Raw genomic sequence first — 17,928 nt, forward strand, 5'->3', positions numbered from 1 at the left:
CAAATTTTTTTGAAGATTTCTTCTTAACCTTGTCCTCATTGTATGGCTTAAATATTATCGGTGGGGATTTCAACTGCACTTTGAACCCAGTGATAGACCGTTCTACAAAATCTGACCCCCACAAAAAACAATCTAGAAAAACAATTTTAAAATATATCACAGACTTGAACTTAGCAGAAATCTGGAGAAAACTTAACCCAGATAAATTAGAATACTCATGTTACTCAGGAATACATAAGTCCAGGTCTCGCATTGATTATTTTTTAGTATCACAAGAACTGTTATCCAAAATTAAGAATTGTTGGTATGACTGTATAGTCATTAGTGATCATTCCCCCATTTCTATGTCTGTACATATAGAGAGGCTTCAACAGTCTTCCCCTAACTGGCGTCTGCAAGTGAGGTGGCTTCAAAACCCGGAATTTGTTAAATATGTAGAAGATAAGATTGACGTCTACTTTCAGATCAATACTAATCAAACTAACGCATGCATTAGATGGGAAGCCTTCAAGGCATATATTAGAGGGGAAATTATTAGTTTCACAAGCACTAAAAACAAGAAACAAAAAGCAGAAATTAATAGATTAGAGAAGCAAATAAAATTTTTGGAAATAGATATAAATGACAAAGATGACCCTGAAAAACAAAAACGGTTACTAATTTTAAGAACGGAATACAATAAATTAACATCTGATAAAGCAGGAAAAAGTTTACTGTGGTTGAACCAGGCCTTTTATGATCAGGGAGAAAAGGCTGGCAAATTGTTAGCCTGGAGAATTAAAAAATACAATCTGAAAGAGCCATTAATGGGATAATTACACAATCAGGAGAGATGTCAAACGACCCTCAAGATATTAATAACGCATATAAGGAATTTTATCAATCATTGTACAGGTCAGAATGTTCCTACCTAGCTCACAGAGGAGGTTAAAGAGGACCTGGATAGTGATATAACGATGGAAGAGCTACTGCGGGCCATTAAAAGTATCAACTCAGGCAAAGCTCCAAGCCCTGACGGCCTGCCAATAGAGTTCTATAAAACCTTCCAGAAGCAGTTGTTGACCCCACTTTTGTATATGTTTAATGAGTCATTTAATAATGGTATCTTACCACCAACTTTAAGACTTGCTACAATAATCCTTATTTTAAAACCTGGGAAAACACCGACTAACTGCTCTTCATACAGGCCTATTAGTCTTATGGGGGTTGACATAAAAATATTGTGTAAAGTTCTTGCTAAAAGGCTAGATCCATATATTCCCTCTTTGGTACATAGCGATCAGAACGGGTTCGTACAGGGTCGTCAAGGATTTCACAACATTAGAAGGGTCCTCAACATAATCCACTCTCAAAATAATGCCAGGGATACAGCGCTGTTATCTCTAGATGCTAGACAAGCGTTTGATAGAATCGAGTGGCCTTATTTGTTCAATGTGCTACCAAGATATGGACGTGGGGGAAAATTTCTGAAATGGATAGAATTATTGTACACCAACCCTACAGCACGTGTAATGACGAACAACAATTTATCAAGTCTGATAACGTTAGAGAGGTCAACCTGTCAGGGTTGTCCTCTCTCCCCATTATTGTTCATTTTGGCCATTGAGCTTTTAGCCATGTCCATTAGAGCTGAAGCCAATTTGTCAGGTATAACAATCGGAGACCATGAACACAGGATATCGTTGTATGCGGACGATGTGATTCTTTTTTTGTCAAACTTATCAAACAGTGTCCAGACATTATTACATTTAATTAACAAATTTGGTCAGTTTTCTGGGTATAGTATTAATGATGCAAAATCCTCTATACTTTTCTTGAACAAAGACGAAAGAATTAATCCAGTTATAAGTACACCTTTTTTTAATGCGAAGGAGGGCTTCACCTATCTTGGAATTAAGATTACCCCCCAAATTAATACAGTTGTTAAAGCGAACTATGACCCATTGTTGAAAGAGGTACGAGACTCGCTTGAAAATTGGACAACAATGCCAATATCAATGATTGGCCGGATCAACTTAATTAAGATGACTATCTTGCCGAAATTTTTATATCTGTTTCAATCACTCCCAATACCACTGCCAAAATCCTTTTTTAAAGAAATTAATAGTGTATTTTGTAGGTTTATCTGGAACAACAGAAAATCTAGACTCAGACTCAGATTATTGTATCTGCCATATGATAGGGGTGGATTACAGATGCCCAATTTACAGTGGTATTACTGGGCCGCTCAGCTGCGCAGCACTATGTTTTATTTTGTCACACAATCTCCTCCAGCATGGGTTTATATTGAGCAGGCATCAATATCTAAGCTGCCATTAAGCCTATATTTATATTCAGCAGATTTTAAAACCTTAAAGAAAAAAACAACTAATCCCTTCCTTAAAAACTCCATTGATATATGGTTTAAAGCTCACAGACATATTGGTGATACACCCCCCATCTCTCAATTTTCACCTATTTGGGATAATGCGCAGTTCACTCCCGGCAGGGCGGATGGTGGATTTCAGGTTTGGGCCAACAGGGGGGTGCAAAAAATTGGAGACTTATATGTTCAGGGCACTTTGCTAACATTTAATGACCTTTGTTTGAAATATTCAATTCCAAAAAAACACTTTTTTAAATACTTACAGTTGAAGCACTTCATTTCATCAAAACGCCGCCAGGCTACACATGAGCCGCCGCTGTCCTGCCTTGAGGGTATTGTGTTAAAACACATGCATGGGAAACGACAAATTTCTATACTATATACAGCACTTGTCTCGCACGACAAGGAATCTAGTCATGATAGAAGGAGGGCATGGAGTTTAGATATTAAGGAAAATATTGAAGAAGCTGAGTGGGCGACAGCTTGTTTACAAGCTCAAACGCAAACCATTAATACTCGAATGAAACTACTGCAACATAAGTGGCTAATGAGGACATACATAACCCCTGAGAAACTTCATAAATGGTCCCCTGTCATTCCAGATACATGTGTGAAGTGTTTGACTGAGAAGGGTACTTTAATTCATTGTGTTTGGGAATGTCCTAAGTTGGTAGCTTTTTGGAAAATGGTTGTCCGCACTCTAAGTAAAATCATAGGTATCCAGGTACCCTGCTTAGCAAAACTTTGTATTTTAGGGATATATCCAGATAACTTTTCTTTTAACTCTAAGTGTAAGACTCTCATAAACTTTGGCCTCCTGCAGGCCAGGAGGATGGTTGCCCTATCATGGAGAGAGACTGAAATATCTTCTAAACAGTCCTGGATCAGAGAGATGGTAATCTGTGTTACACTAGAAAAGCTAACCTATGTAACTAGAGGTAAAGCGCAAGAATTTGAAGAGGTGTGGGCACCTTTAATGGACTTTCTCAGGCAACAGTGAATACTTATTTGTAAAGCTGTTGGGTGTGACAGTTTTTTTTATTTATTTATTTATTTATTTATTTATTTTTTTTATTTGCTTTTGTGTGTGTGTATGCAGTGAGGTCAGTTTGCATCTCATTGTGCAATTAGTGTGGTATGTGTTGATGTGTTCTGTATGTATCTATTGAAAATCAATATGTGTTGATGTGTTCTGTATGTATCTATTGAAAATCAATAAAAAAAACTTAATATATCATACAGATAGATCATATATTATGTGTGTCTAACTTTGTCTAGGGTTAATTTATGTTAAAATACGAACATTATGTTAATTACTCAGGGAGTTTTGGGGGGGGGGATGACCCCTTTTGTTGAATCACAAATTTTGCTTTAAAGGGATAGTTCAGATTTTTTTTAAGTGGGGTTATATGAGGTAGTTATCCATAGTCAGTATATTACCTACAGTAGAGTCGGCAAGCCCCCAGTTTGGAGAAGCAGGCTGGAGTCCGACATGGAAGCTAAGCGATGTACTGCTGTGGACGGGGGTCAGAAAAAAATCATTATCAGTTAAAGAGTTTGTTATATTGTGAGTATTTTTACTGCTTTACTTTTTCATCAGACAGGCTCTTGCGACAGCTTTCCCATCTATGCTCTCGCCAAAGCCACCAGACTCCATTGACAAAAACAGTAATTTTAGCTCACTGAACAGCTGAGCTGCTGGTCTACCACTGTGTCAGTTATTTAGTTAGTTTGTGTTATAGTGTGAATCCAAACAAACCCTTTTAAACAGCAAAGTTACACAATAACACAAACTAACTGATTGAGGCAACAGTAGACAGGCAGCTCCTGTCTTCAGCAATCTTAAATCACTATTTATCTCAATCGAGTCTGGCTTTGAGGAGAGCAATACAACAGCTTCATTGTCCGTTGGAAGCCACTGAAAATACTCTCAATATAGTGCACACTTAAACTGATATTGATTTTTGTAGGTGGCTAAAATACTTTTTGTTGCTGACCCCCTAGCTTCCATGTCAGATTCCTGCCTGCTCCTTCAGTCATGGGGTGTGACAACTGACATCTACTGTATGTACTGTATGTATGTATACTTAGTATAGAGAAGTACCCCATACAACACCACCTGCAAAAAATATGAACTATCCCTTTGATGGAATAATATTACATTTAAAATAAATGTGTAACATCAAACTGTGAATGGAGACACATTGGTCAATAAAAATCACTGCTAACGTAGAACTGACAAGCTCATAGTAAATACCTAAATCTAAAAATCAAAATTAGAGAACAGCCCCCCCAAAAAAGTAACACTGCTGTAACTAAAATGTTTGAATGGAGATTAAAACTTAAAAGGCTTTGGCCTGCTTTAACATGCATCCTCTAAATCAGCTGCTGTAGATTTGGTAAAGGTTGTTCATATGATGCCATCTACTGTTTATCTTGCAGCATTACATTTTTTTAAATCCTTCCAGCAATTGCATGATGAACGTGTAGTTTTAGTTTAATTAACAACATTCTGTTGTAAAAATTGTTGTTGCATAAAATTTAAGGGGAAAATCTTCTGTGTTTGCCTCCTGTTTGTCTTCTAATTAGGTGTGCATTTTTAAGACCAATAAAAGATAGAAAATGAGTATAAATAAACAAGTTCACTTTTTTAATATTCCTTTGAACTCCCTCATCCACTCCTGCACCATTCTAACTTTGAGTCTGTTCTTATCAATATTTTTATATGGCTGCACAATGGATGAAATGACATGTAATATGCAAAGGGTCACCAATAGTGACAAAACCACACAGAATTATCACCTCATTGTGCAGTTCCCCACAGGGTTCCTACAGTCATGGAAAACATGGAAAGGTCATGGAATTTCATAATCACATTTTCCAGGCTAGGAAAAATTGTGGAATAAGTCAAAATCATTGAAATTTCTGGAAAAGTTTTGGAATTTTGTTGAATATAATAAAATTGCTACAGTAATTTTCCGTAGATAACCTTTACATAATGTAACATAACGGCAAATTCATTTTCTGCAGCTGTCGACTTGATGTAGCTTTAACATGCGTCAATGTTTGACAGTGTTTGGTTTACCATTGCATATGTTTTATCATTTTCTGCCTGGATTCGTCTTTCCCTTCAGGTATGCCCCCTAGCTGAAATTATGGTTGAATTGATTTTGAATCTGATGTTGGAAAATGTCAAGGTGGGGCAGGAAAAAAAAATCTTTATTATGGGTGCCTTAAAAATCATGGAAAAGTTTGGAAATTTTGTCCAAGAAAATGTGTGGGAACGCTGATTTCAGTGTTTGCTGTTAACTTTTTAATATTATATTTGGTTGTCTATCATCCGTCGCTCTGTTTGACCCTGACTAACCTGTCACCTCCTCTCTTCTCTCTCAGGCCTCCCACAGACGACTCAGGAATGCGTAACAACGCTGCAGTTGCTGCCCTTACCTCCACCCCTCCCAGCAGCCTCCCATCCCAGACGAACCCCTGCAGCCCGCCAGACTCCGGCTCCTCCCTCACCCCCTGCTCCTCCCTGCCGCCCTCTGTGTCCCCCACCCTCACAGATGTCTTCGGCCTGCCCACTCCGCCCATGGGCAGTGGTGGCGGTTACAGCCTGAGTTCCTCATGTGGCGGCAGCGGGAGCTCGCGCTCCCCATCGCCACTCACACTGATGCAGGCGGTGGCAGCCTCAGGCAAGCCCTTTGCCTCCAAACCCATGGAGCTTTGGAGCAAGCACGATGTGGCAGACTGGCTGGAGAGCCTCAACCTGGGCGAGCACAGGGACGCCTTCCTGGACAATGAGATCGAGGGGGCCCACCTTCCCTCGCTGCAAAAAGAGGACCTGATAGACCTGGGCGTGACAAGGGTGGGCCACCGCATGAACATCGAGAGGGCCCTCAAGCTGCTGCAGGACAGATAAGCCCCGAGGAGATGGGGTGGCGACATTCGGAGTCAGGGCCGAGGAAAGGGAGGTGTTACCGATCACTTTTACCAATCTCTTCATCAGACATAATCTCAAGTCGTTGAACTGGGTAGAAGTTTTGTCCAAGCTGATGCTGCCTCTTGCTGTTTTTGTCCTCTCTCATCCTCCGTCGCCCTCATCTCAGTGCTCCGGTCTTGTCCGCCCTCTTCTTCCTTACCACTGCCCTGAGCATCAGGGGATCATGGGATGTCGGGCGGAAATGCAGGGGGAGAGAGAAGAGAATAGCTGCTATGTCACATCAAGGAGAGCGAAAGCAGAGGAGGCCAGTATGAAGGGGTGACCAGAAGTGAAAAAACTCTGGAATAGTGTGTATTCAAACACTGGAAAAAATACTCTCCTGGAAGTTATTTCACATAAAGACTTGTGCTCACCCAACTGCTTTGGAATACTAAAGACTTTTTCCATACACCCCGGTGTGGGTGCATGAAAAACCAGCTGAGCTGGTCGTTGCTCCTTTTCTATCTTTGCTAGAGTTTGTTCAGAGAATAATATTTCTTCACTAGAGTCCTACCGGAGTTATATTTCTGGGTGCATCTAAGGTTGTAGAGAAAAATTTGAGATAGACTCCATTTTTTTGCTTTTCACCTGTTTGTGTCAAAATAAGAACATTAGCTAACATGTTTAAATAAATACTAAACCATATATCATGTCCATGCACACACACACATACACACACACACTTTATGCACAGTGCCACACACTGACAAATGAGGTGACACACTCTTCACAGACATACACACCCTAAGCATGTATACACACACTGTTACTGCGATGGCCTTTTTCTCCTGAGAGAGAGCAAAGCGTGGAGAGACGTGGTCACCAGAGGAGGAGCTCTGCTGTAGCAGGGGCCCAAGGCCCCTCGCCAGTCTACACCCACCCGGTGTCCACCGCACCATACAAGGGAAACCGAGGAGAGGACATGAGGTACAAGATGGACAGACAAATGTTGGACTAAAAAAATTCTCACCTTGAAATGGCTTTTACCAGCTTGTCTGTCTGCAAAGGCCGTCCTTGTCCCTCTTGGCTTTTCCCTCTAGTTTGTATGTATGTGTGTGTGTGTGCGTGCGTGTCAGTGGTTGATCCAAAATGTCATTAAGGCCAGTTAAGCTATTTTCATGGATCTGCTATAGGCCACAGTATAGGGAAACTAGAGTTGTTCTTTACTTCTATACTTTACTTTCTTCATTCTGTCAGATCTCCTTCCACTTCACCATTAGCAGGTCAACACTTTGTGTTCATATGGTCCCACAGAAAATGCTAATGTATAAACACCCTGTGAGTATGTGGTAGAAGTTGAGGTTTATTAGAGAGAGTGTCCCAAGGTTCATGTTTAAAGGAATAGTTTGAAATTTTGGGAAATACGCTTATTTGCTTTCTTGCTGTGAGTCAGATGAGAAGCTGGAGCTGGGTGAAGATAACCTAAAGGTCCAGAGACACCAAACCGACATCAAAAAACCAGCAGCGACAACAGCTGACTGTTGTCGCCTCACGTCACCTGTGTCTTGACTGAGAAGTTGCACATGAACACACTGCGAAGACTACAGCCGACAGCTAGCCATTATGTACGCTCTGCACCCACATAAGAGGAAATAACTCTCCACACCAGCAGACAGTGGTAGTCGATATTTATCATTCAAAAAGGGAAATAGGAACACCATCTTGATGCTTGTAAGCCAGTTACCAAATTCACAACACAATCCAATGTTGAAAGAACAGAACATATTTACCGTGCACCAGTGAACAATAACATAAACCAATGGTTAAAGAAAATGATCTTACAAGTTTGTTTTGATCTCACTTCCTCTTGACTTTAGCTCTTTATTACTTTCCTCACTTCGTTTCTCTTCTCGTGTGCTGAGCTGAACTGCCAATCAGAGTGATTTCATTCATCAACAGGCTCCACAGTCACCAACGTCAATTCAACATGCTGAATTGGTTAAAAATAAAGCGGACAAAGGCTGACTAGTGTCAACAGTGCAAGACACACCGCAAAGACTAGGACAACAGGTGTTTGGTAGCTTGCTAATATATTAAGCTAAACTGGTAAATCAGCATGTTAGCATTGTTATGTGGTCATCCCCATGTTCCCAGGTTCCTATGCTCTTGATATAAACTAAGCAATACACACACACACACACACACACACACACACACATTATATATATATATGTATATAATGTGTATGTGTGTGTGTGTGTGTGTGTGTGTGTGTGTATATATATATGTATGTATATATATAAACATTGTAAGAGAGTGGTACAGGCTGTCTTCACAGTTCCAAACTGCAAACAAATGAAGGGAGGTGGACATTTCAAATGCAATTTGACTGGTGATCATCAGTGCAGCTACTGTGGACATAAATGTCTAAAGTCAGGAAAATTGTCTTGCGGGCAAATTTGAAGGCATAGGTTTCAAGGAGCATATCATTAGTAGGTTTTAAGCTGTAAGTGAGTGGTTTCAGCATATGACATAGAGAAATATGCATTGCTGAGAAAATAAAACTCTTTGAAAGGTCTTGTTAAAGTGACACATTAAGAGGATATAAAGCTGGGGAACACAGGACCCTGGGAACTTAGATATGCTTCCCATTATTATTGTGAGCATGTTAGCATGTTGATATTTGCATTTAGTTCAAAATACAGCTGTGACTAGTATAAATTCATAGAGCTGTTAGCATGACTGTGGACTGATGGGGCCCTAAATAAATTATCTATAGCACATGGTTTAAAGCACTGGTTCCAACCTGGGATCCTGACCCCAACAAGGGGTTGTGAAAGCTTCACAGGGGCTCACAAAGCCTTTGTGATTTTAAGGGGTGTAAGAAAAGTTTTGTTATAACTATACAGTTAGCCTATATCTCAGCATCTCATTCAATTCTGTGAGGAAAACTAAATTACATTACGATGAAATCTAATCTAAATCCAATCTAAAGTTTATATTATTACTTTAGGTATGAACTCAAAAATAAATCTCACAGGATAAGGGCACAGTGAAGATCTGAACACAACCTATACTCATTGAGCCTTCACTCTCTGCTAAACAGCCTTGTCCTGCATCAGAAAAGTACACAATTAAAACAACCAAAGAGCTAATAAAACAATGGCCAGGCGTCAGGGAGAGGAAAACACTAAATTTGTCAAAAAAGATGCCAATTAAGTATGTATGATGTTTAATAATAACATTTTTTTTTAAAATAACATGTAATACAGACAGAACTTTGTATAAAAAGTTACGAAAAATATCACAAAATACAAAATATCAAAACTATTCTATGATTTAATATTCACAGGAAATAATGTTTTCAGAATTACTCCAAAGCACACGTTTTACACAAACTTATTGCAGTTATTGCTTTTTGGGTTAATTATACGGTTTATCAGTTGTACTATTATTGTATGTATTTAATAAATATATGAAATATCCATAAAATATGTCACTTAGTCATGGGTCTTTACTCAATGATTGACAAGTCATCCCTGAAAGGAAAAGGTTGGGAACCACTTGTCTGAAGTGTATGGCAAAAGTGCATTTAAGGCATGTCCAACCACTTTTGCCAGCTAAACAGCGCAAAAATCTGGGCGCAAATGAAGGCGCAAGGGGCAAAGGGGTTGTATGTAGTTCCTTAATTAATCATAGATGTGTTTTGGGCTTAACATGAATTTAACCAATCAGAGTGTCATCTCCCATTAACTTAAAAAGCAAGGTGTGCCTGCACCTGATGCACTGGTGAATATGTGGCAGATTTGACAAATTGGAGCAGTGAGCAGTTTTCTGCTGAGAGTAAGAGCAGTCACTGCAGCAAATATCATTGCACATTTAAGCAGCAAAACTAAAAACTGTAGTGAGGAACTTGACAGAGGCAACAGAACTTAACTTGTGTGTTAATGTGCACAGCATCTCTCTTAATGGGGAGTCAGACAACAGCTCTGTAGCTCTGCTGTGATCTCTGCTACGTTCACATTTTACACAATGTCATTAATACTTTCCTCAATGATGTATTCACCCACCCACATTCCATCCGTATGTCCCTGTGCATGTAACAAGCAGAGTATGCACATAGTCAACCTGCCTATGTAGGTGCATCTTATATCTGAATAATGTGCCCTTTAGCATGAAAATACTACACCATTCTAACTTGAGACCAAGTTTTTTTGGTGAATGGCGCAGTTGTTTTCTGCTGCCTCAAAATAGCAATACACCAACAATGCGCCAGACTACACCTTATTTTAAGACCTACACACCCATGGGCACATATATTTGACAAACTAAGAAATGAGCAGTTTTCTGCTTAAAGTAATGCAGTAAGAGCAGTAATGTCACTGTAGCAAATATCATGGGACATTAAAGCAGCAAAATTAAAAACTGTAGTTATAAACTTGACAGAGGTAACAAAACTAAACTTTTAGCATCTGAAATAATCAAGGAAGTTACACTGCTCCTCGTGCGTAAATGTGCACAGCACCTCTCTTAATGGCAAGTTGGACAGCAGCTCTGCAGCTTTGCTCTGCTCTCTGCTATGTTCACATTTTATACAATGACATTAATATTTTCCTTATTAATGAAGTATTATTTCACCCACCCACATTCTATTCGCATGTCCCTGTGTGTGTAACAAACAGAGTGTATGCATATTGTGAACCTACCTGGTGCATCCATATTGCACCTTATTCAGATATCTGAATAATGTGCCCTTTAAATATCAAGAAAATACTGCACCATTCTGACTTAAGACCAGGTATTCGTTGGTCAATGGCGCAATCACTTTCTGCTGCCTCAAAATAGCTAACCACCAATAATGCACCTAGCCACACCCTTTTTTATGACCTAAACCCTCATGGGCAAACAGATGGCTGCAAGTACATTTGCTACTTGCACAACATGGGAGCTGGCTGTGTAAATGACAACTAGCGATGAGAGTGACGCTGTGCTGTGCGCTGCATTGCGCCATAAGATAGAGCCCTGGCTCTTTAGCTGGTTTACCTGTTTTCAATCTTTATGTTAAGCTAAGCTAATTGTCTCCTGGCTCTAGCTCCATATTCACCTTATCATTTTGTCATCAAACTCAGCAAGAAACTGAAGAAGCGTATTTCCCAAAATGTCATTTGACAGCATCTTATTCACTTTAAATCCAGTGTCAAATCCTTTTGGAGGCTTTTTTAGCTTTCAATCATTTGAAATAACATAAGTTATAAGTTATAATCTGAGGACTGAAACTCATAGGTTGGCATTTAAAGAGCTCCAATTTTACTAGAAAAATGATGTGTTTTCTATATAGCTAACTGACTACCTGAACATTTTGTACATTACTCTTAAAGTGTGAGAATTAAGACTCAATAAGAGATTTGTAAGCATCAAGCTAATTTGAGCTCAGCTTCAACCAGATCGCACATGAACCAAACAGCATCTCAAACTGGATCAGCTGTTCAGAGGAACACAGAGTTCTAGGAGGAACTACTGTTTCAGATGGAAAAGGCCTTAGAAGAATGTTTTCTTCTCATAAAGAAGGCTGAAGACACAACACTGCATTAACAAAGTTGTTGCAGGCTGACACTGGCAACCCCTACACAGATTTTTCTTAGAAATGTATCAGTGGGTTCATTCTTTGTAGAGCAACCTCAGCCAGATGACATGAAATCCAGCTGAACTGTTGGCTTTTAGAGCAGATGGAGATTCTGTGGCTTCAGGGTTTTATGTCGAATTACGTGTTCACGTAAGTCCACATGCCTTGTCCTGCCCTCTAACCACTGTGCAAAAAATAACCAGAGAACAACCTGACAAAGCCGGCAGATGTTCATCAGTGTGAGCCCTGTGTGAGATTAGAAAGGGATAGAAACCATTTCTGATCTGTTGCAGATGAACTTCAGTCTCTTTAACTACACTGGACGATAAGCTTCTCCAAGTCCTATATTCTTATCCAGTCTCACTGCAGCTTCATCAGGAGAGACAACTGTCTTTATAAGGGTCCAATTTCAAATCAGCATTTATAAAGCTGGAAATGTGTGTGTGTTTGCTAGCAATGAGTACAGGCTGGTCAGAAGTAGAAGTACAGTATGTGTTGAAACGTGTATATAAGAGTGTTTAACCGGATAAAAATGTCTATTTGATTATATGTATAACTCTATTAAAAAGGTTTAGAGTTAAAAAAAAAAAAAAAAGAAATTATATGAAGGTTGATTTATAGTTGCCAGAGCTGACCTGATGACCACAGCAGTGGTCTCACTCGTCCCATCATCCTGCAGAGGATGCCTTAAATAGCTCACAGTTCCCTCACTCCACTGTACCTGCACCACTGTCGGTTGTATAGCTCTATAACGAAAAGGAGCTTCTGTTTTATCTCAAAGTAGATTCTTTCAGAGCACATGCTTGACAGTAACCCAATGTCTGAAATATATATCGTTTTAGAACACCCTTATTTGGTTTCATATCACACTCCGCAGCTTCATGTAGGTGCAGCTTTTGAGGAGACAAATGAAACATACACAAGCTCTGTGTTCTGTGAACATTAGCCCTATGGAGGCTGGCACGGGACAATGCTGCTATAATCCTGTTCCTGTTTGAACATGTAACTTATTTTAAAGCAAACAGCGACGTGTCAGAGGGGGTAGAGAAAAGCACAGTATTTTTAAAGATTTGTATAGAGTTATATGAAATTTTATAGAGGTTATCTGAACAAAAGCTGTTTAACACTGACACGTGGATTGCCAAAAACCGAAATACTATATAGATAAAAACGTGAATATTATTAGACTTATGGGTTATGTAAGAAGCAATATTTATTCTGAATGAATCTCCTTGGTTGTGTTTTATTTTCCCATTTTAAAGTTACATATCATGACGCAACCTTTTGTCAGTGTTTTAATGAAGTGTTGCCTAAAGTAGATACACTCTCTACTGCTACAGTAGACTTCGGCCAATCAATTGACCACAAAACCCAGGTATCTTCTGACGACCACCACTTCTGACCTCATCTTCTGAAACCCCTCAGTCTAGAGTGTGTGTAAAAAAGAACAAAATGTGTAAATTAAAAAAATAAATATATATATATATATATATATATATATATATATATATATATATATATATAATTTGGTGGGCAAATGGTATTACTATCTTTCTGGACCCTCATTGAGAATAGATGCACTGCAGAAGAGGTGTAAAAGTGCAATATGGCGGTATNTGTATATATAATATATATATATATATATATATACATACATATATATATCTGCAGGCCATCTTGGTAAGAAACTATATGAAACCTATATATATGTAAACATACATAAATCCACCAAAAAGATTAGTGGTGGCTGTTGATTCCTTGATGTGGATCAACATAGTCACTAAACAGTTTTCTCTGTGAAAATGTAGAGCTCAGTAGATATAGTAGAAATCTTAAAAGAGCATCACCGTGGTGTTGCGCTTCACCAGGCCATGTTTAGGACAGGCATGGCTCACTAACCCACTTCCACTCCCCTTCAAAACACTGCTCCCACCTTTATCATTGTCCAACATTTGGGTAATTGTTTCCTTTTTTTTCTTTCTTAATAATTAATTGGTTTTTTTCTCATTAATAGATTTTATTCTTTGATTAAGTCTTCATAGAGGCTAAGATGTTTTCAGTAATTTGTGCAAAGACTTGTGTTCATGTTTTCTACGTTGCTGTAATTTTGTGCTACTGAATCATCTTAGAGTCAACTAATTACTGAAATGAAAAGAGAGAGAATTTTCCTGTAACTGCACTCTTCCTTCCCCCTGCCCCCTCAAATCCTTGAGACTTCTTGTATGGCAACCAAAATTCACTGTAAGAAATAAATATAATATTGCACTAGTGTTGTATCCCTGTCCGTCCTTACAGTGCAGGCCTGTTGGAGCCGCATGTGTGGGTCCATGTGTTGACACTCGAAGAAGAGCCAACTAAGAGTATCTGAGTAAAGGGTTAATTTGACATCATTTGGGGTTTTGAAAAAAATTTAGTGTGTGAAATTAAAATAAATGCTTTTTGTTTTTTTCCACATTTTAGCAAAATGTTGAAAATGTGGAGCTTCTAGTGCGCCACCAGAATAATCATAGACATTAACTATGCCTATATAAAATATAGTATTTTTGTGCCTCCATGTCGGAAATAGCCATGGCTGGTGGCATTATGTTTATTGGGCTATTGGGCTATTACATACGTACATCCCTTTGTCCGTTTCTCTGCCCATTCTATCCTAGTGAATATGACATCTTAAGAACACCTTGAGGGAATCTCTTCAAATTTGGTAAAAATGTTCACTTGGATTCAAGGAAGTTTTTGGTGATCAAAGGTCAAGGTCACTTGACCTCATCCAGCTCATTCTTGTGAATACGATATCTCAAGAACAACCCCATGGGAGTTTCCTAAAATTTGGCACAAACATCCACTTGGACTCACAAATGAAATTATTAGAATTTGGTGGTCGAAGGTCAAGGTCAGTATGACCTTGCATCTTTCTCATTCTCATGAACACAATATCTCACCTTAACACCTTAAGGCAATTTCTTCAAATTTGACACAAATGTCCATTTGGACTGAAGAATAAACTGATTAGAATTTTGTGGTCAAAGGTCAAGGTCACTGTGACATCTTAATGTTCTGCAAAAACCCTTTTCTGGGCATTATTCACCGTCATATCTCAGGAACAGAAGGGGAGACATTTGGACAGATATTGAATTGGTGACACTAATCTTGGGTGTCCACCTTGAAACTGTGCTGACTGTATAGATCTTCTGTGCTAATTTGTGGGCAATATTAGCTATTGAAAGTATTAAAATTGAATTTAAATGATGCATTATAAAACTAAATGTTTAATAAAATCCTTAAATCTACCACTTAAAAATACTATTTTCTTATTCATAAAAGGACATGTATGCCCAGCCACCCTACCCTGTATAAATAAAGAAAAATTAAAGTATCTTAATGAGTTTGTTTTAAAATTGTCGAGTTTATAAAATGCTTACATGCTTAAAATTTTACTTTTTTTTTTCATTATTTTTTTCTGTTATTCAGTCTCACAGTTCATTTGTCTCTTGCTTTAAGTTATATACATGGTTAATGGTGTGCTACTTTAAAATGAACACTGACAGAGTGTTCATTGAGTCTGGCCAGTCAGGGCTTCTGCTGCTGCTCTACTCTGTGGTTCAGGCTCTTTCGTTTTTAGACAGCTCACTCATATTTTGAAATAAAAAAAAAAAATTTTAATTTAAAGTGCTCATGTAAGCAGAATAGTTAATTGTCGGATTTCAACATCATTTTATGATTTTTTATTCTCAGTTTTTAATGTATCATTTAATGCTAATTTGATTCATAAATTTATCATAGAATGTATCAAAAACCATTGGGATTATATCTTCTGTAGAAAGTAGTGTCTATATTTTAACACTGAGTACAACAAAATATATAATACATTCACCTTCATTTAATTGCAGTGGAGTTATAGATTCTTAAGACAGAAATCTCAAAACCTGGACAAATAAAACTAAAACAGTCTCCATACATGAGGGTCGGGGGGGGGCTATCCCAGCTGACATTGGGCGAGAGGCAGGGTACACCCTGGACAGGTCACCAGACTATTGCAGGGCTGACACATATAGAGTCAGACAGCCATTCAAGCTCACATTCACACCTACGGACAATTTAGAGTCATCAGTTAACCTATCCCCAATCTGCATGTCTTTGGACTGTGGGAGGAAGCCGGAGTACCCGGAGAGAACCCATGCTGATACGGAGAGAACATGCAAAGTCCGCACAGAAGGGCTCCCACATCCGCCCTAGCTCAGTATGGTGGTTTCTTTAATTTTAACTGTGAAAACATAATAATATAAACCTGAGTGTATATTATTTACTGTGTACAGTTAATAAGTAATATAGATTTGTGACAGAGTTAAAGTCTGAAGTCAGAGACAGATCAGGAAACACCCATATTTTAGGAATGTTTGGCTTTTAGATACAGTAAATATGGTTTGTATATGATCCTTTACTGTGAGATCTAAGCATTGTTCATTGCAGCTGAAGAGAGGAACAGGTTTGAGCCACACTCAACTTTGTGCATGCTGCACCACCTCCCAGTTCAGTAACAGGTATTAGTGTGTGTACAGTAAAGCCTGACTGCAGCATGATGTATTAGCTTATCACAGACATATCAGTATCAGAGTATATGTCGGCAGATGAGTAACAAGATATTTCAGAAGGAACACGTGATTGAGGTGATTTAGAAACAATGTCAGTGTTTGTCCACCAGAGCAAGTTTGTTTCCACTGTGAAATATACTGCTCAGTACGTAAAATCTTTGTCAGAATAATACAAATATAGCCTTATCAGGATTTTTTAAGTCTTGCATATTGAGTTCAGCCTCAAAGATCCGGTCAGTCTGGTGTTCATCTCACACAGACAGAAGCACTATTCTGTAATGAAGATTTGGGATTATTTACCAGGCATAAAGCAGGAGGAGGCGCTGCTGCTGAGACAGGTGTTCAGAAAGGAGATATTGTCATCATCAACTCCACTGCACTAAAGTAACACATAACTAGTGAGCAATTTTCCCTTTTTAACACTTGAACAATCACTGATGTCCAGTTAAAGGGATAGTTCGGATTTTTTGAAGTGATTTTTTGTATGGGGTACAGTCAGGGGTGTAGCAATCATTTCAGAAGTGAGGGGGACAAATTGTTTATCATCCCCTCGCATTCAGTTGCACCTCTCCTTAGCGGCTAAAGAGCCACATAACACATCCACAGAGCACCAGGGGACCGACTTTAGTTCTTTATAATTATATACTATCAAGTTTTAGCTGCCAAACTCTTGAGGTGACACAGAATGACCCTCAGCATCTACAGGGTAAGTAGCCAGATAATTAAGTGTCAAATGACAACTCTGAACACGAAAAGTTCAGTAAAACACCATTCCTGTTAGCAAGTTATTAGCACACAAAATGGAATGGAAGTGACAAGGTAACAGGGTAATAAGCCACATAATTTAATTTAATGGCATGAAGACAGAAAGCGACACAACACTAAACATATCAACATCAAGATGTATTTTACATTTTAGTCAAATATGGCAGCACAGATGTGCAAAATTAATCAAATATTTTTAAGCCTTCTCTCTGTGTGCAATACAGACATTTCCTTAGCCAGTTATAATTTCTCCTTACCTGTGAAGCCTTGGGTAGATAATTGGTGTTGCTGTCAGGTCCCTGTCCTGATTCCTGCCTGGTTTCTCCCTGTCCCTCTTCTATCTATTGCAATAATATAGATAATACATGTGCAAAGCAAAATTTATAATAGGATTAAGAATAGTAGTGGTGACATAGCTGTGGAAATTGATCGCAAAGTCACTTTTATGCACTAGATATTTTCTCTCAGCCAGTTATATTCTCTCCTCACCTGTGAAGACCCTGCATGATCATCCTTGCTGGCCTCTGGTCCACTGTCTCCTCCCTGACCCTGCCCTTTCTATTGTGGCAATGAAAATAAAAAAATATGTGCAAAGCAATAGCGAGCACTAGGGATGGGTACCGAACTCTCAATCAATCAATTCAATCAATTTTATTTATAAAGCCCA

At 38.7% G+C, this 17,928-nt stretch overlaps 1 protein-coding gene across 1 annotated transcript in view; it reads left to right on the forward strand.

The window, feature by feature from the left end:
• LOC126388145 (SH3 and multiple ankyrin repeat domains protein 2-like) overlaps window positions 1-8,454 on the forward strand; it is a 276,219-nt gene extending 267,765 nt beyond the window's left edge. The window contains exon 22 of the mRNA XM_050041059.1: window positions 5,759-8,454. Within this exon, the coding sequence (XP_049897016.1) occupies window positions 5,759-6,284 (526 nt within the window). The 3' untranslated portion in view covers window positions 6,285-8,454. The remainder of the gene's footprint in view (window positions 1-5,758) is intronic.
• The last annotated feature ends 9,474 nt before the right edge of the window (window positions 8,455-17,928 follow it).

Source organism: Epinephelus moara, chromosome 1 (assembly GCF_006386435.1).
Source record: "Epinephelus moara isolate mb chromosome 1, YSFRI_EMoa_1.0, whole genome shotgun sequence".
In the NCBI taxonomy this organism is placed as follows: domain Eukaryota; kingdom Metazoa; phylum Chordata; class Actinopteri; order Perciformes; family Serranidae; genus Epinephelus; species Epinephelus moara.